Source organism: Gobius niger, assembly GCF_951799975.1.
Source record: "Gobius niger genome assembly, chromosome: 7".
Classification (NCBI taxonomy): Eukaryota; Metazoa; Chordata; class Actinopteri; order Gobiiformes; family Gobiidae; genus Gobius; species Gobius niger.
In genome coordinates, this window is record NC_136858.1 from 31,712,319 (window position 1) to 31,734,437 (window position 22,119).

Here is a 22,119-nt window from a genome sequence, read left to right on the forward strand (position 1 = left end):
TTGAGCAACCATGTTTTATTTATTATTAAAGGCGTGTTCTGATCGTTTGCAGCCACAGATCCACACGAGAGCACACAAATTAATAGATGGAGAGTCTGAGGATAGCTTCTTCTTTATACTTTTCAATAATAGAAACTCAAGGGAAAAACTACAGTCTACAAATATTTCATTCAAAGAGGAAATGCACAGATATCAGAAGCTGCTCGCCTTTAATTCACCATTGAAGCAGATGAGGTTATAGTAAATATTTCATCATTAAGAATTAGTTAATATTTCGTCACTGTGAATGAATGGCTCCCGGGACTTAGCGACGCACAGTGGTCCATCCGTCATCGTCTGTTTCGTTTTTGATGCGGCGCGGGGCTTCCTTGTCCGCCTCTTGATCCCGCTCTACGTCCCGCTCCCTGGGGCGCTCTCTCTCCTCGCGCTTATCATCACCGCCACGACGCCAAGAGCCACCTACAAGGAGAGAAACGTCAGTGTTCATGTTTAAGTGACACGTATGTGCACATTTGAGAAGCAATTCTGAATGGGCTTTGACCCAAAACAATATACTGAGTCACACGGTGTGCCTGAATAATGAGGAAACCGTGAAGCTGTACATTGTCACCCGTCCATATCAGGGTCTACAAACATCTTGGACTGGATTCTTCACAAAAATCCAAAATTGTTATCTATAAAGAGCTGCAACCAATTTGTGTGTTTACTTTCTACAGCCAAAGAGCCGCATTTCGCGCTGAAAGCTAAGTCTGTTCTATAGAACGGCCAAACTTACGGAAAAAGCACAAATGAAAATTGAAAAGTTCAAAAGGAAACCCAAGCCTTTTTCTTTTACCAGAAATGAACATGGGTTAAATTGGTAAACAGTGCCATCTGCTGGCGGACCATACAAATGCATAACATGTTTTGCTTCTATCAATTATAATTGATAGAAACAAAACATCTTATGCAGTTTTAAAATTTACACTTAACCAGACACAGAAACGTTTGGAAGAGTCTTTGCCAGATTTAATTTTGGAACATAGCAACACATCTCAAATACTTTTACTAACATTAGGGGCTTGTTGCACAAGGACATCATTTAAATGCACTGTTTAAAATTGTACAATACATATAGTAAAAATAGGAAGAAATATTAAGCAGTGAACTTAAAAGAAACAAGGATAAAGGCCTCTCCCACAGATTAAAAAGTAATATTAACTACTAAATGTATACATGTTTTAAATGGCTTGTTTGTTTATGAGCGATAGCAATTTAATAATTCAAATAAATCATAATAGTTCCAAAAAACAAGGTTCCCAAACAGGGCATTGCTTCCCTTGTGCTGTAACAGACCGCTCTCTTGTCATCCAGGCCTCTAAATAAAGAGGCCTGGATGCATCAGCTGTTGCCAACCATTCACCAAAACATCAGGCAAAAACCTCGGAAGTAAAAACAACAACAGCGATCGCTAATATTCTGTGACTTAAGCAATTTTCGCTCACCATCGTCCAGATCTCGGGGTGGAGGAGGTCTGGTCTCTCTGTCGTCACGGCGATCCCTTTCCCTGCGGTCTACACGGCGATCATCACCAACACGGCCCATGTCTCTGTCCCGCTCTGGCTCATCTCTGCGTGACTCTCTCCAGCCGCCGCCGCCGCCGCCGCCACCGCCAACGCCACCGCCAACGCCTCCGCCAACGCCTCCGCCACCGCCGCCACCACCGCCAACAACGCCTCCGCCACCACCGCCTCCGCTGCCGCCATCATCGCCTCCTCTGCGCCAGTTGTTCTCCTCCCTGTCAACACAAAAGAATTAACAGCTCACTCTCTGGAGGCATTTGAGGAAGTCCAACAAACATAGTGCAGCCAAAAGCCAAATAACAAGGTTGTAAAGGAAAGTTAGGTTAAATTCAATATCAAATATCTGGTCCAAATTCAAGAAAAATCCAATGCAACTCTTTACAATACCTTGTAGTTCCGTAAATTAAATAAAGGTTTAGCATAACAAAATTGTGTGCTGTGACTTCAGTGAAAATGCCATGATGGAATATAAAAACACACCTGACAGGGCGGCGCTCTCTGAAGCGCTCAGACTCTCCTTCATCGTCCTCATCTTCCCGATCTCCACTACGCGGAGGGCCCCAACTATCCTCACGGGCCTTCTCCCGCTCACGCCAGCCTCCTCCTGCTAGATCCAAATGACTTTTAGTCCAGGAATATTGAATCATCTTAACAATGACTGATAGTGTTTGGTTGATGTAAGTTTGTGGAACATTGTGGCTCTATGCGAGTAAACCAAACAAAACAGCTTTAAAACTAGCAAATGATGCCTCAGGCCACCCTGCTAGAGCTTTTTTTGAGATGCTTCCTTCAGGGAGAAGGTATCGCTCCATCATATGTTCTACTGATCGACATATGAACAGTTTCTTTCCTCAAGCTGTGATCACTTTAAACAAGGCACTTTAAACAGGCACTTCTATTATATTTATCGGTGTGGACTTTTATTGTACAATGTTTTGCCCTTAGGCTTTTAATGTGGCATTGTTTGTTTGTTCTGTTTTTTATATTGTGTCTTTTTACTTGTTTTACATATCGCACTTTGAGCTCTTTGCACATTTTTTTCCAATGTGGTTTTTCTAACTGCAAATGGCCAATAAATGAATCTGAATCTGAATCTGAATCTGAATCTGAATCTGAAAAAGCTCTGACCTGGGCGTACGAGCGGCTTCCATGGTTTGTCATCAATGCCTCCTCTTGGCCCGCGGCTGTCCCTGTCTTCTCCTCCCCGTCTAGGACCCCAGTCATCGTCCCTCCTGGGCCCTCTGTCGTCCAGGGCCCGGCGTGGAGGACCCCTGTCATCGTCAAACCCTCGCCTAGGGGCACGATCCTCATCGAAGCCTCTCCTCGGACCCCTGTCATCGTCCCCTGCGCGCCTGGGAGCACGGTCTGGGGAAAATATTTAGAGATTTTTCTTTAGACCAATGGTTTTGAACTCTTATAGCTTCCTTCAACATGTCCTAACAAGTTGTGACCCAAATAATATTAATATCAACACATTTTTGCAGTTTCTCCTTGATGTTCAATCACTGAGATGATCTGATTTGCAAAACATAGGCCAACTAAATACGAGCAAAACAATTAATAAATCTGATTTAACCAAGCTTAATATGCCTTAGTTCACTTTAACTTGGACACTGATCTCAACTACAGGATTTTAACAGGTTTAATACATAATCCCAGCTCTAACTGGTGCATTGCTTCAAGTGACAAACATTCAGCCTCACCTCTGTCGTCGTCGAAGCCTCTCCTGGGTCCACGGTCTTCATCCATCCCTCTGCGAATGGGGCGGTCGTCATCTCCCCCTCGCCTTGGGCCGCGGTCATCGTCGTCGGCTCCTCGCCTCGAGAAGCGGTCGTCGTCGAAGCCCCTCCTCAGACCCCCCCTGTCATCTCTGCGTGGGCCGTCCCGTCTGAATGAGCCCTCTTCTTTGTCCTCATCACGGCCCTCCTGCCTCCATTCCCTGTTGACGGGGCAAGAGTCAGATTATAGAACACTCAAGATATTACTTTATTCAGATCAGACCATGTTCTTGAGAAACAATTGTAATAAAAGGTCCAATTTGTTCTTGTCAATCAACCCTTTTGTATTTTCAGCTGCGATATTCAGTGTTTATACAGTACTTGTCGATTTAACCTACAATATAAGCTACTTGCAGACCGGATTAGGCCCATGACCATCATGTTCTACACTGTTTCTGTCTTCATGAACAGTCAATGCGGTCACATTTAGGAGCAGAACAGTGCATTTATGCAAAGCACAATGTTAAAACTGGCCTTTAAAATTACTCTAAATATATCCATGAGTCAAGTATTCAAGTCAGACAGGAAACATGTAACTATACAGTTGACATTGGCATAATTTCATTTTTCCAAAACAAAACTATACACCAGGGCTCCAGGCTAAGGTTTGAGTACCTGCTGATACCAAGAGACTTTCTTAAAAGTGACTTTCTCTGAGTGAAACATTGTATTGACTCTTCTCCGCTGTAAGATCAATAAAGTCATATTTTATTATCATGTTACAGATTAATTACATCTATTGATAAACATTTAACAAGGATGACTTTTCTACACTAATATATCCTTAGGTTACATTAATATAAACAACTCACATGAAGTGATCTGATCATTACAAGTATGTTAGATCAGTTATTTCTTAAACTAAAATACAAACACCTATTTTATTTTATTAGGCTAATTTAGGTATTTCTATAATAGTTTCTGACCCAGCCTTGATTAGTTTTTGTTAGCCTTAGCATGCACCCGCTAGCTTTAGCTTGCTATCGCTAACCGCAGAATTTTGCGCAGTGATCAAGACTACATTTGCGAAGGTTAAAACGAACTCAGCGGTTGGATTCCCCTGGTTCCCAGCTTTACAGTGATAGTTTGCCCTTAGATTTAGGTGGTAAATATTGTGTTTTTAGGGTGTTGAGAGCCAAAACTGGCATCGGTTCAGTATCAGATATTTGTAGCCGATACCGTACTTTTTCCAGTATCTGCTCCGATATCAGATACCTGTTAAAAACAATCTATTCCTAAATAACAAATTGAGACCCATTCATTTGGACAACCCTATAACCAACGTGGTGGAATCTCACTCACCGATCGGGCACATTACGCCGCCATTCAGAGTCTCCTCCCTCGGTGCGCTTCCTCCAGCCACCCTCCTCCTTTTCACCAGGTTCCTGAGGAAAACAAAAATCAATCACACAAATCCATAGCAAAAACTAAGTGAGACCCTTAGTTTCCCCTCAAAGTGCCTTAACTTAAGGGACATTGTTGTTTGTATCTAAAATGTCATCCTAGAAGAGCAGCACAGACTTGATCCTTAACACACAATAGCACTATTATGATTATGGAGAAACACCTTAGTACTTAAGTTTTTGAATCATTGTATATCTAAGTCCAGGTTTGGAACAGACCTTGGTCTTCTCTTTCTCCACTGGGGCACTGCGCTCCTCCTCTCGTTTGCGCTCTCGCTCCTCGATCTCCTGCTGTCTGGCCCTCTGCTTCCTCTCCTGCTCCTCCAGTTTCCTCAGACGCTCCTGGTACTCGCGCTCCTCCTCCTCGCGCTGCTCCTGCTCCAGACGCTCCGCCTCCTCACGCTCTGCAGGGGAAAAACACATGATCCATCAGTCTTTCCCAAAGGGCACATGCACTCTTTTTAGCAGTATCATTAATAGATCTGTAATTAAATAAACAGGCCTTTCATAAATTCGTAGACACTTTGGACCAAGATAGCCAACTTTATTGACCACATTTCGCTACATAATAGTGTCATGTACAGTAAATGAGTGCAGCTGCCCTGTCTGTAACCCTCACCCTTCTTGAGCGCCTCCTCGTGGATGCGCTGAGCCTCCTCCTCCTTCATGCGGTAGAACTCGTTGCGTCTGTCCTCTTTGCGTTTCCTCTTTCGCTCTTCCAGACGCTTTTTCCTCTCCTCCACCAGACGAACCTCGAATGTCTTCAGTTTTTCCTATAATAGAAAATACAAGTAACGCCCGATCTATCTGAAATTAACAACTTGTTTTCACAATGTGGTTTGTGTGGAAGCCCCTTTGAGTAAGATTGTAGAGGACAATTATTGAAATAAAGAACTTTGGTTTTCAAATTGGGCTCACCTCATAAATGCAGCTACGAGCCGCTGTGATTTTAGACAAAAAGCTCTCCTTGTCCTCGATCATTCTGGACATGCGCTTCTTGTGCTCCAGGGCCTTTTCCCTCTCCACTTTCATGTTGCTGATCTAAAAATAAAACATAAAACAGGGTTACAGCGTGTTCAGCAGTAAAGCTTAGGTAAATGATGTCGAACAGTCCGTACCCTCTCCTCCTCCTGAAGCTCCCACAGTTCCATGTCTTTCACGCGCTGCTCCTCGTAGGCCTTTTTGATCAGAGGGATTTCCTCAAGACGTTTGGCTCTCTCAAAGTAATCAATCTGGAGGGAGAAAAAAAAGTGAACATACTTATTTAAAACTGAAAGAGCGCAGCAAATTCAAGTCACGTAGGAGGAGACTGGCCAGGCAGAATAAAGGCTGTAAAAGGATGTACAATAATCATATTTTACCTTCTTCTCTTGGTTCTTGAGCCGCTCCTGAAGCTCTTTCTTCTCCTTCTCGAGCTGCTCCACCTGTTTGGCCATGATGAAGTCTGGGTCTAACTCCTCCAGGTCCTATCAGAAAACACTTCTTGTTATTCATATTTGACATGAGGCATGCTGACTTACAGAATTCTGTCAGTAAACCCACCTCAATATCGATGTCCTTAAACGCCTTGGCTCCCAGTTCAGTTTTCTTGATCTGCTCCAGCCGCTCCCTCACAGTCTTCTTCTTGATTTGCTCGTGCTCTTGCATGATCCTCTCCTTCTCGCGCTCCTTGGCCTCCTGCCTCAGCCGCTCCTCCTCGGCCTTTCGGACCTTCTGCAGCTCAGCCTCCCTCTGCTCCAGCTCCTCCTTCTCCCTCTGGATGTTGAGGCTCTCCAGTCGCTCCTTCCGCTCCTCGATGGTCTGCCTTCGAGCCAGGATGCGTTGATGGTCCTTGCGGGCGTTTTTCAGATAGGCAGCGATGGCCTGTTGCGCGTGCTCCTCCCGTTCTTGCTGCAGTTGCACAAAAATAAATAAAAGTGAAATATAACCATTTAAATAACAGATATAGAGAATAGAGAACGGTTAGCTTTTCAAGGACTGAATTCAAATTTAATTGAAATTGCAAATTCTACTTTCAATCATTGTCATTGGGTTTTCTAAGTATGACATCTACCGGCAATTCTGAAACAGTAACTGCACCTGGTTAGCTGGAGAACAATGGAATATTTTTGTATAAATGATATTGGAGGGAAATACAAATTTTGTGTTTGAGCTGAAGCTTGTGTGAAAGGTCTATATTGTAAGACATGAATCTCAATAGTAAAGCCATATTTGCCTTTCCATTTGAAATGTGCCATTGTTGTCTCACAGGTCTGGGTATGCATGGTAAACTGTGATCATTTCAAGTGACAACCTTTTGAAGCTCATTGAGTGGTCAAAGGTGAAACTATATGCTTCACAACAATGAAAATAAATATGATTATTAATGACACTGCTATAGCCATTACACCCCAAATGATTCCTCATTAAACAGAAAAATAAAAACATGAACTTTGCAGTCAAGCTTCTCACTTAGTATGAAGAGCCAGGTAAATACTAAAGTAAAATCATTTGCCATCATAGAATATACATTTCTTATTACACTTAACCGAACAGCAGTCAAGTCTAGTAGATATGATTCTGCTGTTTGGACTCACCAGGATGGACGTGGGCTTGATGATTTGGATCGCCTTGGCCATAGACGCCGACATGGCCGTCAGCTGGTTCCGGATCTGCTCTGAAGGCATGTTCTGCAGGAAGGGCCCGACCGGAGCGTCCTCTTTGGTGGAATAGTTCAGGTCAGAGCCAAAACTCAGAGTCCGGGAACTGTGGTCGATACGAACCTACAGGGAAACAAGACAAGACAATATACACTCATCACATCATGTTACAATTACTAATGTTCGAAGTACTGCTTTTTTAGGGTTGTGAAAACAATCCAATTTTTATTCCCATGTCGCAGAGTCTTACTGTACTTGACTGTTCAGACCTTTTCCCAATCATTACTTCTGTCATGGATAATTGGTTACATCATACATCATTCCATTGGCCTCATTTACCTGTAGGTCACAGTGGCGAGCAGCGTCCACAATGGAGCGCTCCAACTGGAAAGCATCCACGAAAGGAACCAGCGAGGACAGGCGACTGAACTCAATGCTCTGATAGATCTGGGCCACCTAAAAGCAATGACAAAAGGTAGACAAAACATTAGTTACCAGGACAAGTGAAATCAAGTTAAAAACAGAGTGCTTTGATAAAAGGATGGTTACCTGCTGCAGGAGCCTGAGGATGGTGTTGTTTTGGAGATGTGGGACGTACTGCTGCAGATCGGGCTCTTTCTCATTCTGGTCTTTCACCCATTCCAACACCTACAGAGATACACATGCAAAACAAATAGTAAACAATTTCCAACTATTTGCAAAATAAATATTCAGTGTGTTGTGTAGCTGTTTACTATAGTCAACAGTATTATGCTCACTAGGCAATTCACTTAAAGTGGGCGGTACAAGGGCTGCTCGATTATAGAAAAAATAATAATCACGATTATTTTAGTAATAATTGAAATCACGATTATTCAAACGATTATTTATTGCCTTAAAAAAAAATCTTTATTTTATTTATTCATTTTTATTATTATTTAAAAAACAACAACTATGAACTACATTTTCTTTGGACAATTTTAACACGTTTCTAAACTAATCCTAGGGATACCTGCCCCCTGCTGGCCAGCCCTCACACCTGTCCAACAGAGCCGTGCGGCCTGATGACATCATCCCACAGCGCTAATGTTTTTATGTCAAACCAAAGCCTGAGCCTTTAGCTCGTGAAATGCGAAGGGAACAGAAACAATCATCTCAGTGGCATGAAATAATAAGAGTTTGTTTGAGCTCCGTTGATCTGCTCCTGAAGAAGAGTTTTAGACTTTTCTACTAAACAAAACCAGTGCCTGAGCAAAGGATATCGAGGCTTCTGAACAGCTGTTCTCCTTTCCAAAATATTAGTACAACATTATTTACAGTTCTGTCACGCTGCGCTGGTGTTTCAGCTGATCAGACGCCTCACACAAACCGCGCAGGACGGACTTTTTACGCTTTGGATGGACGAGCGGGAGGGCATCCTTAATAATCGTTTGTTCTCGATTATGCTATTATTGTAATCGTGTAGTGTAATATCGAAATCGTAATCGAATTAATTGCACAGCCCTAGGCTGCACAATAACAAAAAATGGAACCAAATGAGGAAAGTCATGACTGAAAATGGACTTTAGCACATATTGTAAGTCAACATGTTTCTTTGTTTTAGACCTGTGTTGCTAAAAACATGTAGATCTCAGTCGGATTGAAGGCCTTGGTGATTTGGGGAGATGGGTATTGTGTCAAATACTTGTAGTGAAAAGAGTACTTTTTCTGTGCAGTAACTACAATACCTTTGTGACTCTGCCGCTGAGCTTCAGGGGGTGAAAGTCGACCTCGAGCCAGTTGTACAGCTCCTTCACGTCAAGAACAACGTACTGGAGCAGGTTAAACCTCACCTACAAAACAAACATGCATCAGTAATTATCACCATATCATCACTAACAGTATTGCCTTTAGGAATAGAACAAGACAACGAGGACAACACCAAAGGCTAGTTGCCAACTTTAACTGTGATAAATGGCGAGAGAAATGCACATAATTGAATTTCCTCATTCTTTATACATTTCTTATCATTAAACCCATTTACCATGTCGTTGATGAGACTCTGGCGGGTGGGGGGCGACTGCAGGCCCAGGAGAGTGGCCAGTCTGCGGTGCTTCTCCACAATGATCCCGTCCATGTCCAGCAGGCGAGCGATGTCCGTGCGCTCAGGGGTGATTGGGATGGACAGAGTGGCCAGGAGCACGCGAGTCGACATCCTGGACACAAATGACATTACGCTGTTACCATTTGGCTGATTTTATAGAGAGACTGAGAAGTGAAGCAGGGCAGACGGTTATACAAAATAGGGCTGAACGATATTGAAGTGACTTGCGATATGCGATAGGGCTGTGCATATCGCGATAACGATATTATTACGATATTTCACCAAACACGATATGTTCCATTTTTTTCAGCAAATTGTGTCAAAAGAAGACTTAAAAAACACCCTATCAGGACCAAAACAAGGGTAGAATTTAACCTCTTAACTCCCGCCTGAACCGAGAGGATCTTTTTCCTCACGTAATCAGATTTTTTCCCATCATTTTTTTGTTGGGTATTCAACTCATTTTTGTAACTTTTTTGTCCATTTTTTTTTTTTTTAGTCATTTTTTTGTCAAATTTTTGTCATTTTTTTGGTCAAATTTTAATCACATTTTTGTATTTTTTTTGTCACATTTTGTCACATTTCCATCATTGTTTTCGTCTCAGTTTTGTTGCTTTTTCACAGCTTTTTTCCAAAAGCTTTTGGACTGGGGTGAAGCCAAACTGGAGAAAATGTGCTCGGTTCAGGTAGGATTTAAGGGGTTAACAAAGCTAGTAAATGTTAAACTAAAACTGAACTTTTACACATGACTTCAATGCATGAGTTTGAGTTTGCAAAAAAAAAATGGGTGGATCTTGTTGCGATATATTGTGGCTTCTCGCGATACGGATATTGCATCAGCTAATATCGCGATACGATATTTTTTGCGATATATTGTGCAGCCCTAATACAAAACACACGGCAATTTAATTTAAATTCCATTGTCTTTTGTCTTTTTGCTCCCCATAAACAGCTGCATTCACAAAATAAGCCAAATCTGTGTTTTTTGTCTGTGTGTTTTGGTAATTACTATGGTTTGAATCCCACCATTTAAAATCATGATGTATTGAGGTGCAACTTAAAACCCACCTCTGCATCTCCTCTTGGGTGAGGTTCTTGCGCATCTCCCGGGACAGATGGTAAAGGCGGTGCAGGGTGCAGGCGTGGAAGAGCGCGTTCCCAGACTTCCAGAACACAGTGGAGACCTTGTTGTAGTAGTTGGCCATCAACTGAGGCTTCGGGGGCTTCTTGGAGAGAGCAAACAGGCCATGGATGTCCTCAACGGCTTTGAACGCTTCCTGCAAACAAAAAAACACACAAAACAAATTACTTACATAGTTACAATTAAGTATTTATTTGTTCAATTCTACTGCAGTTGCACTGACCAAGACAAAAGAAAGTTGAAATAACATGATCTGTTACATTGCCGTTTCATGTAGTGAGTTGTAAATACACAGACCTGCCACAGCTCCATGCTGATGGCGCTGTCGAGCTGCACCAGGCGGGTCTCCAGGTGCATAGACTGAGACTCAGGGTTGTTCAGATTGATGGCTGTGCTCTGGTTGTGGTGACGCTGGATCTGCCCCAAATGCATCCTCAGGTTATCACAGAGCTTACGGAACTCTGCCTTACGGGTGTACTGCAGGCAGAACTTGAAAGCTGTGCACAAAAAGAGACATTCTTAGTATATGACTATCTCGAGGACCTGGACGCCTAAACTTACAAAACAGTAAATAATCAGTACAGTTATTAAGTCATGATTTCAACAGTTCCACCATCCTTGTAACAAGCTCTGGTTCCAGAGTTTAAATTCACAAGACTTCCCCCAATTGCTTGTATCAATATTTTGGAGCTCACAACCTGAAAAGTTTGGGAGCTCCTAGTTCAAAGAGCTGTAAACCCTGCACATGCATTGATTTCGTCGTGAAGGCTTTCCCACCTTGCTGAGCGATGTCATGGTACAGACGCTCAACTTTGGAGTTGTTACGAAGCAGATCCAAACACTGACGGTACGACTCCCACAGAAACTTGACCCATGGAGTCAACAGCAGTCGGTCTGTGCGGTCCTGAGTGTCCTCCCCGCTCACAGCACTCAGCAACACACTGCCAAAAACACAAGTCACAAATTAAAATGTTGAAAAGATACAAAACTGAGGCACTCAAAGAAAAAGTGTTGGTAAAAGGCCTTTATTGCAGCATGGCCATTAGATTAAAACATTGCCTACGCGTTTCAGCCGTGTAGGCCTTCGTCAGGGCAGTACTCGAGTGATGTGTGAGCATGCAGCTTTTAAACTGTATGAAGTGGTCACATGACCCATAGGGACTGGAACTCAGTCATCTGATGCAGTACATCCTATGAGCAGGATTTCAGAATACAAGGAACACAAAAATACATATCAGGATGATATACAAATATCTACAAATTATTTACCGTCATATATACAAACATCTTCTATAGAAGAAGCATTAAAGAAAAGGGGTAAAGTCCAGTTCCCCATTGAGACCTGGATACTCTGTTGCTTTAAGAGTGTAGATCCAGAAGGACTCCCTCTGTAGGAGACTTTTAAGTCAATCGCCTCCTCTTAATGGCTCAGGGATGTGATCTATACCAAACGCTTTTAAGGTGTTCAAAAGTCCAAAGATAGATTTTTGAAAAAAACAAGGATATCCAAGCAGCACTCCTGCATGTTTTAGCTTGCTTGAACACATTAAAATGTTGTTTGTATCCTTGGGCAAGACACTTTATCCTTCATGCATATGTATGAATGTGGTGTGAGTGAGCGGTTGGTGTTTGTCAGAGAGGTGCATAGTAGCAGCATACCCGAGGGCATCTGTGGCACAATAGAAGCTTACCACCAGTGAGTGTGTGTTTTTAAACAACTGCTCCAACGACTAATTCCAATAGAAGTAGTAATGCACCAATAGTAGTTGCCATATAATTTTAAGCACCTCTCAGGAGTCTGGATGTTGTCCAGATCCTCGATGTCCAGTACCATCTGTTGAGACTCCCCTTTGGCCGTTTCAGTTTTATCCTCCGCCAGCTTCAGATAGGCCCTCACAACATCCTCCAGGGACTTGATGTTCACCTAAAAACAAAGAAAGACCGTCATACCCCAGGACTCAGAGTATTTTTACTGAACAATTTCGCAGTCATCATTATATTAGGTCTGTGCGAATTTTTCTGATGCTTTTGAATGCGATGTGCAAAAACATTGTAATGCTCTTTGCAACACCATTATTAACAGTTTGGCATAACATGACACAACTATCTCAGTAAGACTAAATTAAATAATTGTGGGCATGTAGCACTTTCTAATTCGGAAATAATGTTCTTCTCAGAAATCTATCATTAACGTTTAGAAAAAAGGCATGGAACGGAATACATTTCTGTTTCATGTCTCTAATTGGTTTTACAATAAGAACTATTCTTCAATCCAAACATTTTTGCCTTGAGCATAATGAGAGTGCACAGTGCAGCCCTGTCATTTCGCACCTGCTGACAGATGTTTTTGTACTGGTAGAGACCCTCCTTGGCCAGGTGGCTTTTGCGCAGGTCCACGCAAAGCTCCAGGTATTTGAGCATGATGGGCTCGTGGATCTTCTGCCATGTTCGGTGCTTCTTGCTCTTGATGACATCGTACAGGACATCCAAGGCAGGCTGCTTCTTGCCAACCTCCAGAAACTCTATACATCAAAGACAGGAATAGTTCAATGCATGTCAACACAAATATTACTCTCAGACTTTCTCATACGCAACAGATGTATGTATGTATGTATGTATGTATGTATGTATGTATGTATGTATGTATGTATGTATGTATGTATGTACACACATGTTGAATTTTGTTTTTCTTGTCTTGACACCATTCAGATACATCAAAGTTCTCACGTATTGTAAAAAAAACGGATAATGAATGAACAATTGGAAACAGCACATAATAAAGGCGTAACGCTTTTTAATTTAACAGAATCCATATGCACAAAAGAGTGGTGGAATCTCAGAACAAAAGGGAACACATATGTGGGCACAGTGTTCCTGGCGTGTCTAGGCCTCGTGCAGGGCTGGGCGAGTATGACTTTAGCGTCATCACCAGCTGAAAAGACGCGGATCTGACAGCTGTTATAAAGCTATTACAACACTATCAGACAAGTGTTGCAACAACTTTGGCCATTTACAAAACGATCAAAGAATACTGAATATTGTATAATAACGGATTTGTTAACAGACCTTGTGTTTGCGTTGTAAAGAGCAAAGCGACATGGCTTCCCCGCCATTAGCCTCAGCTAGCAGCCCCCCCATCTGCCTGAGCTAGCCGGTTAGCCTGTTAGCATCAGGTCAGTAACGTCACACCACAACTACATTTCCACTCACCGTTAGCTCGTTTGAGAGCATTCTCAGGCCGCTGAAAATAGGCCGGCATCTCGGCGGCTTTTTAAAGAAACTCGACTGGCAGAGTTGAAGTAAATCTTGCGATTTTCACCAGTCCATCAAAGCCACGCACTCGCGAACCGCAGCGGCGCTACTGAAAAGGGACCTCGTGAGCAGCACAGCAAGGGTTGCCAGATAGTGTAAATATCGCGAGATTTCAACCCATACTTTTTGTAGATAAGCAACACCGTCGCTTACCTCTTTATTTCAAGTCGATAAGAGTGTTGTATCAGGTCATTTAATAAATCAACAGCCCACTCTCTGTACATTTTCATTTCACATCGTCTACTTTCTATTTCATATAGGCATGTCCCATTATTTGCCAAATTGGAGAGTAGTGGTTCGTTTTTTATCCCGCTCTATTTACTTGAATACTGTTTACAGCTTAAAACAGCATATTTTTCTGCTTTTCATGCATGTTAGTAATCGAGAAGGAAAGCAGTTCCCGAACAAATTAGATTATTGCGGGTATTCGTCCCCAATCTGGCAACCAACTAGTGTTCCTTATCTTTTTATCCCCTTTTTATCCACCTTCTTTTTCGTCAACACGAAACGACGAAATTGAACCTAGTGAGACAAATAAACAATAGACGTAGCATTTATTATTTATTTATTTTTGTAACTTTACCGCTAAGGCATTAAGAGATGCGCCTGCGGTGATTGGTTAGCTTCCAGGTTTCCCCGCCTTTCCCGGAAGAAGGAAGAAAATTGTCTCTTTTTGGGGTAAATCTTTGACAGCAGTCCTTTCAGTTCCCATATTAACATTTTCACTCATTTCACCGCTCCATAAACGCGACGGATCAAGGTGCAAAGAACTGGCCGACCTTAGACCACCTTTCACCGGCTGCTCCGTCCAACACAGGGCGTTTATTACCCATTTTTTACCTCTATCTTGGGAGCTCTACAGGTATGGAACATGGCAGCTTCTGAACACCAGCTCATGATCAGCATCGGACTCATTGGTAAGTGTAGGTTTACTTTGTCAACCATTAATAAGTCGTGATTTTGTTATTCAGCCGAGATGCCTGAGATCTTGCTGTGGGAGAAGAGGCATCACATGACACCAGTGTGATCCCGTGGGCAGGGATTCAAAATATGTCAAATTATGGACATGAACTAGCAATAGCAGGAAACGTGGATAGCAAGATGGAATAACATATGACAATGACACACTACTGATAATTATTGCTTGCTAGCCAATTGTGTTCAGTAATTTAATTGTAAATTAATTTGATCATATGTCCTCATATAACATATTTTCCTCCATGAAGTAGTAAAAGTAAAAATGTCCATAATTTTATTTTTATAATGAGACACAGCATAAAGTAAGACGTTAATTAGAATGTTTTTATGTGCATTTTTTTTATTACATGATGGATGTATGTTGTCATAACAAATAAACAGGTTAAATCTGCATGTGCCTCAATTCCTCTCACCACCTGAAGACAGAAGCACATATATACAAACATAAACATATAGCACATAACATACTACATTCTACAAATGTTAGAAGTAAACAAACTTACTAAATTGTTGTCACTGTCTGCCCCCTCAGAGAAAGATGTGAATGGAGACACATTGTGGGTTTGGTGTTACCCCTCGGTGGACCCTGAGCTGAGGCAGGTGCTGCTCTCTAAATGCTGCCTGTCCCGCGACAAAAAGGACTTCCACACGTTTTTATTCGGACAGTTCAACCGCACCTGGTACTACATCAGCACTGCGGAGGTACAGGAGCCCACTGCACTCAAAAAGGTAAAGGTATTAACCATTTGATATCAGAATTATGAGAACTTAATGTTTTCACTAATTGTTTCCCTATGATTTCTAGGTCACCCATTTTTCCATCGTAGTTACAGCAAAAGATTTTAATCCAGAGAAGTATGCTGCTCTCAGTAGGATACTCTGCAGGTAAACGTTTTGTGTGTATTTGTATTATTCATAATGGGACAATATATTGAAGAACATTGGACATGTAAATGTGAGATTTCCATCACCAGTGAAATCCTGTAAAATACCCACAGGACAGTCACACCTTCCCCCTGAGCATTCAATACTATATTAATACAACTATATTAAATAAGTATAGAATTTAATGGGTATTATTATGCAAGTCAAATATAGAGCGGTTTACTGAATGTATATATGCGTTATTAAAATGTAATAACGATATAAACTGATAGTGACTTTGTACTGTTAAATTTCAGTCAAACTCTATACATAGACAGACCCTGAGATGTTTCCCATGTCAGGGCAAGAGGATATTTAACAAAACAAAATTAGGTTTGGGGTACTAGCAGGGTGGAGCTAATGATAATACAATTCTCCGTTCCACTTACTGCATTTAACATAATAACAGCTTACTGCTGTGTGTATGTGAATGACCTGCCAAAGACACCTCCATTTGAATAGGAGACATAAAAGCTCTATTGTGATCTATTCTTTATTAAAGTAGCCATTCATTAATTGTATTTCTTTTTCTCAGGACATATGTTAAATACGGCACTCCAGTGAAAATGCTGGAGGCGTACATCACCGTCTTCACCAAAGGAGTATGTCAAAGCGACGAGAACGGATCATTTCTAATCAAAGACTATGACGTGAGGAAGGCGTATTTAGCTGGTTCGATTAAAGGTGAGGCTTTCAAAGACTATAATGTCGCACAGATAATGTGTTTAAAAGTGGCCTGTAATGAGCTTTCTACTTTGTTTCAGATATTGTTGCACAGTTTGGTATGGAAACTATCATCTTATATACAGCTCTAATGCTGAAAAAGAGAATAGTCGTCCATCATCCTCGAATTGAAGCACTGTTAGAGTTTACTAGGTAAGAACAGCTCAAAACAGACACATTACTCTCAGGTTAATGAAATTTGATGATTCGTATTGATTTATTGTTGATTTATGTTTAGAATTTCAGGTATAGTACGGCTTTATCGTTAACAAAGTTTCCTTGTGTTGTAGAGTTTTACCAGCTTTGGCCTGGCACAGAAAAGACTGGTCCATTTTACATCCGTATGTGCATCTGACAGACAGCGAACTGGAGGATTTAAAGAAATGCTCTGGTTAGTTTGTGGGTTCACTGATGGCCCTCTGTTTAAACGAACAGGTCGCTGTTTTTACATACTGAGATATGTTCTTACCTGAGCTTAGACGAGTTGATCCGTACCTGTCTGGTCTTTGTGCGTGCCCTTGGAAGAGCGTGGTAGCTTCAAACTTCCCCCACTTTGGAGCTATAGGAATATACTGGGAGAGGCCAAATGCTAACAACATTTTTGATCTTTTTGCGTAACTGAGGGCACACAATTTTTACATACTGAGATAAGTTCTTACCTGAGCTTAGACGAGTTGATACGTACCTGTCTGGTCTTTGTGCCCGTGAAAGAGCGTGGTAGCTTCCAACTTCACCCCTGTTTTGGAGCTATAGGAATATACTGGGAGAGGCCAAATGCTAACAACATCTTTGGTCATTGTGCGTGACTGACCAGACTAGTACGCATCAATTTGTCTAAGCTCAGGTAAGAACATATCTCAGTATGGAAAAACGGTGGCCTGTTCCTTTAAGCTTTTTTTTCACGTCACTTCTGCTCTGGAATTTATTGGTATATAATGTATCTTCTGCAGGATACGTGGCAGGCTTTGTGGACCCAGAGGTGAGCAATAGAGCAGACCTTTTCGATGTGTACGTGAATCTACCAGAGAGCGTCATCACAGTATCCCCAAGCGCAAAAGGTAAAAGGGCCAGACCAGTCATTTATCGATGATACGTAATGATGATTAATTTCGTAACAACTACAATAAGTCATGTGGCCAGCTTTTGCTTTATTTCTTTGCCATAATGAAATAAAAACGTGATTATATCCCGGTAGAGTCTATGTCAATGGGGAAGTTGCACAAAGAGGTTGGCCGTCTTATACTCCAGTCGGCTGAAGATGCAGAGAAGTCAGATAGCCAAGTTATAAAGGTAAGTTTTCATGTCGTAAAGTTATTTTGGACATTCATTAACCATTGCGGTCCCTAGTTTCCATTCCATTTCCAACGTATTGCAATATTATTACTGTGCTGTTAAGTGTGGCCCGAAGAAGAGTATAGATTTTGTTGTTTAGTGTTGTATTTTATGTTTGCTTTCCTCCTTTAAATATGTTGTCCCTTTTGTTATTCTCATTAAAAGTTTGAAAAATCCTGGAGGGCCTAATTGTTATACTTTCATTGCAGGACATTTCTGTGAAGACAAAAGAGATCCTCACAAACCTGGTAGCGTTGGCCGAACAGTGTGAAGACTCCAAACTCACTTTGGAGAGTTTAAAAGAGCACCATTTCCCTCCAGCCACAGAAAACTTCCTCTTTCATCTGGCAGCGGCCGAACAACTTTTACGGATATGAACCTTACTTTATATGCTCTTGTTTAACAATGAGAACACAGAAACTTCAAACTATTGCCATTCTGCCTTTTTGTTTTTGAACAGGAAACCATATGACAAAATCTTCTCATATATTTGCAGCTAGACTTTGTACTAATAAGTTAATGTTTTCTAATACAAGTAGGTACAGGTTTAACAGTTACTAAATGTGAAAAAGCAGAAGTGGGTTCCAGTTTTAGTTCATTATTGCAGATTTTAAAATAGTGTGACCTGCAGGAACCTGATTGGAGTCATTCAACTATCACACAGTAGCCGATCGTCAAACTCAAATCTTTATACTTTCTTCTTCTTCTATCAAACAGACTTTGTTCCATCCACAGACATAGGATGGATTTATTTCCCACTGCTAGAAATACCTCAGTAATGTGTAAATTAATTAAAACTCCAAACATTTTCAGTGCCATACAATGGTGGCATTTCACACTCTGAGGAAAGGGTACATTTTCAAAGAGAGAAGAGGATGTGACAGGCATTTATTAAGTCATCACGTTGCCCGAGCATTATTTTTATAACAAATTTTGTATTTTACTAGTAATGCCATTTAATTCCACTTTTTACCTATCAAGTATGGTACATCGATAACTGTGTCATTCCATGTAAAACCTTTCTATAAAAATCAGACTATTGGATAATTTAATCAAAATTTAAAGACACGCTGCGTAACTACTGTTGCCAATACAAAACATGCTCAGAATGACCAGCTTGACGCTATTAAAGCTTTTGTGGGGAATCAAAAGAATAGATTTGGATGAGGACCTAACATATTAAAATCTGGCAGCCTTTAGCCACTAGTCGACATCTCCATGGAAACGAGCTGATGACGTCCTGCTCCCAGTAAAGTTACAAATGTCAGTAATAAAATGAAATGCTTTGATTTGATTCTATTAATCGGGTGAAATGTTGCGCAGTGAATGATCATGTTTATTTGTGTGTGCCTTTGTTTTTACCATTTATAATGTCACAATGTTGAATGAATGTTAGCTCAGTATTACATTTTTGGGGATGCATTGAAATACTGAAGCAGCTAAATGCATTTTAATAAATTCATTTGATATTTCTATTAATAAAAAAATATTTCATAAAACCACTGTATAAAAATCCTCCACATCCGGTTGCTCCGGGGTTTAGGCGACACTTTATGCCACCCGTTTTTAACAGTTTTACTCTTGATCTACACAATATGTACATTTACACAAGATATCTTTTGGTAGAATTAGTCATATCCAGTAACTCTGGCCCTATCAAGCTTATAACTTACAGAGTGCTATGGTTTGAGCTTTTTGTGGTAAAGCTTGTCATATAGATAGTATACAAAATACTTGCTAATATTGTCATCGTAGTACAATTAGCTTTATAACATGATTAAGTTAAAACAAATAGACTCGTACCAACATATTTTACTATATGAGCATAGTGACCAGTGCTATTTCCAACATTTTGTTTGAAGAAATGTCTGTTATCCAATCCAATCCATCTTTAAAGAATCTCTACAGTCCTCTGTTGTAATACAAATGGCCATCCACCGCTGCAGTCTGTAGCTCCTCTTCCAGCCTTTCCTTCTTTATCTGTAAACCAAGATGGAGGTCATTTCGAGTGAACATAATGAACAGGTCAGAGGTGGAAGGTCATGGTGTGTTACCGTTCCAAGCTGTGGAAATAGACTGAAGGACACTGGGACCATGAGTCCGAGGATCAACACCGTGCTGAAGGGACGGAGCGGACCCAGCAGCACCGATCGCCTCTGGAAAAGTCTAGTTCTACAAAAACATATCGGTTAGTGTTTTGTTGAAATACATGTTGGTAATAAAAACATACAGACTTGACCTGCCAGTCTCTGTTTGTGCTGTGTATATTTTATAAGGGAAGTGATTTGACTTGTTTTATTTAAAATGTATCTACAGTATGTGCAACACCAAAGCTGATACTGCACATGATTTAAAAGCCTAATGAATAATGCACTTTGTGAAATGCATACAATAAATACTCATTACTTGAATTTACATTTTGAATTTATAGACTTTTCATGAGGGGAAATTTGTCCAGTATGTCGGGAGCAGTTGACAATCTCCTAATCCTGAGCCGGGGTTAGACTTCGGGTGCACAGATGCTGATTCTTTGCGTAGTTTTGGTTTGATGGGGGCAACACCCAGATATGGGGAGCACATGCAAACCTCACACACAGAAAGGCCTGGTAATCAAACCCGGGATCTTCTTGCAATGAGGCGTGGGTGCTATCCAGTGGCAGTTACTGTGTCATTGGAACTTACCGTTGTAGAAGTGCAAGCATAAGATTTGGGACAGCAGCTGTTGTACCGAGAAGTGCGGCTCTGGACAATGCAGTTTCTCTCACGGCCTGAAGGAAATAAGGTATTTTTCACATGTACAATCATGAACATGCAGCTGGAGAGACATAATCGTTGTTGGCATTATACACCTTGCCCAGGAATAACAGTTAAAAACTAGCTCTGCAGCTAATACTGACACATGTACAGAAATATTCAGTAATGTGTACTGTCCCTGTCAAATGAACTAATAAAGAAAGATGTCTGACCTTCTCTCCTGCTGATTTGGACAGTCCCACTGCATTCCCCTCAGAGTCAAACACTTGGATTCCATTTTCAGCCTCTTCACTTCGGACAGCGGTCACATTGAAGTAAGCCAAGAGGGCTTTAAGACAGAAAGGGATAAATAAATCTTCATTTAGCAATGCAAGTGTGTGAAAGGGTATTTAAGCGTGAAATCTTACCAGCAAGGGGGACTGGTAAGACTGTCCGAAAAAAATTCAGCACAGAAGGGGTTCTCAATCCAAATTGTCTGATAATTATTTGAGGAAGAGCCTTTGAAAAGAGAAAGAAGATTCTGTAAGCTGTAATTTTACTGAATGAAGTAATGCAACATGTGTGTCTATACCAACCCCAGCAACCGTTGCATAAGAAACTGCCCCAAGGTTTATAACTATCTGCTTTAAAGACGCTTCCTTTTCCTGGGCACAGAGGTAAATAAGGAATAAGTACATAGCACTGAAATGTGAGTAATTCTAGAAGTCTATGTTAAAATGTATTTCTCAGTAGCACTTTATGGGACAGTAATGGCACCGGTAATAGAATGAATTTAGCATGGTACTTAAAAACATAATAACATGCTATTCATTGTCATTACCAAACAGTGCACATACCAAATTTATTGATCAAACCCCTTACCCCCAAACTGACAGTATAAATACACATGGTTAGTATCTTTTTGGTAATAATATAGAAAAAAGGCTTCAAAATATGAAAAGTTAAGTGTGACCTGATATTCTTATAAACTAGGACATCTTCTATTTACCTGCTTCAATGACGCATTTCTGTTTACAAAGTTGAACCCTGAATAGTAGCTCTGCAACATAAACTGTGGGGGGAAAAGAGGCCATTTTAGTATTTAGTGATAATGTTTTAATATGAAACCTGCATCAGATTGTCAGCGTGTTACATGGCAGAGTAGAGCAGATGGGACAGTGGAGTGAGGCATAAACGCGGCATAAACCTGGAAACAACAAGTTATATTTTACTACACTCACAGCAAATAAACTTGTAATAAATGTGCGCATAACAGAGGTTTGAAGACCTACTATAGGAGACGACAACGGCAACAGGGCTGCAAGAAAATAATAAATATATACAGTATTTGTTTAAATTATACTTAATGGCAGGTTTTACGGGAGACTAGCGGTAAAAGACAAACCTGGAGGACGGAAAATGATTGGAAGAACTTCCCCAGTGTCTGCCTGGACCGATGACTGCAAACACAGCATCATAAAACATGATGCAGGAATTAACTAAATAATTATTTAAAAATATGTTAAATGTAC

General features: G+C 41.0%; 3 protein-coding genes across 4 annotated transcripts; 1 reads left to right on the top strand and 2 right to left on the bottom strand.

Annotated features, from left to right (window-relative positions):
- eif3s10 (eukaryotic translation initiation factor 3, subunit 10 (theta)) lies at positions 1-13,961 on the bottom strand. Of its 2 annotated transcripts, none has more exons than XM_079560648.1 (23): positions 13,796-13,961; positions 12,917-13,107; positions 12,373-12,509; positions 11,363-11,526; positions 10,883-11,082; positions 10,513-10,721; positions 9,385-9,556; positions 9,089-9,193; positions 7,932-8,030; positions 7,722-7,838; positions 7,320-7,505; positions 6,286-6,633; positions 6,105-6,209; positions 5,862-5,975; positions 5,662-5,784; positions 5,363-5,516; positions 4,963-5,147; positions 4,643-4,725; positions 3,421-3,501; positions 2,691-2,890; positions 2,043-2,163; positions 1,485-1,777; positions 1-459 (listed from the first exon to the last, which is right to left on the bottom strand). In XM_079560648.1, exons 1-23 carry the CDS (start codon positions 13,842-13,844, stop codon positions 305-307), a joined length of 3,591 nt encoding a protein of 1,196 aa, XP_079416774.1. In that variant the 5' UTR covers positions 13,845-13,961; the 3' UTR covers positions 1-304. The 2 variants fall into 2 exon arrangements, with proteins under 2 accessions (XP_079416774.1, XP_079416773.1); XM_079560647.1 differs by having other exon boundaries at positions 2,691-2,927; positions 3,266-3,501.
- A 578-nt stretch (positions 13,962-14,539) lies between these two features.
- dennd10 (DENN domain containing 10) lies at positions 14,540-18,302 on the top strand. Its single transcript, XM_079560603.1, has 9 exons — positions 14,540-14,814; positions 15,408-15,604; positions 15,681-15,760; positions 16,335-16,483; positions 16,564-16,675; positions 16,813-16,913; positions 17,473-17,580; positions 17,718-17,812; positions 18,064-18,302. The coding sequence occupies exons 1-9, from the start codon at positions 14,769-14,771 to the stop codon at positions 18,229-18,231; spliced, it is 1,056 nt and encodes a 351-aa protein (XP_079416729.1). The 5' UTR covers positions 14,540-14,768; the 3' UTR covers positions 18,232-18,302.
- A 1,380-nt stretch (positions 18,303-19,682) lies between these two features.
- sfxn4 (sideroflexin 4) lies at positions 19,683-22,042 on the bottom strand. Its single transcript, XM_079560194.1, has 10 exons — positions 21,993-22,042; positions 21,880-21,905; positions 21,741-21,794; positions 21,597-21,659; positions 21,184-21,252; positions 21,016-21,106; positions 20,821-20,936; positions 20,537-20,622; positions 19,909-20,026; positions 19,683-19,834 (listed from the first exon to the last, which is right to left on the bottom strand). Exons 3-10 carry the CDS (start codon positions 21,777-21,779, stop codon positions 19,757-19,759), a joined length of 660 nt encoding a protein of 219 aa, XP_079416320.1. The 5' UTR covers positions 21,780-21,794; positions 21,880-21,905; positions 21,993-22,042; the 3' UTR covers positions 19,683-19,756.
- Positions 22,043-22,119: the final 77 nt, after the last annotated feature.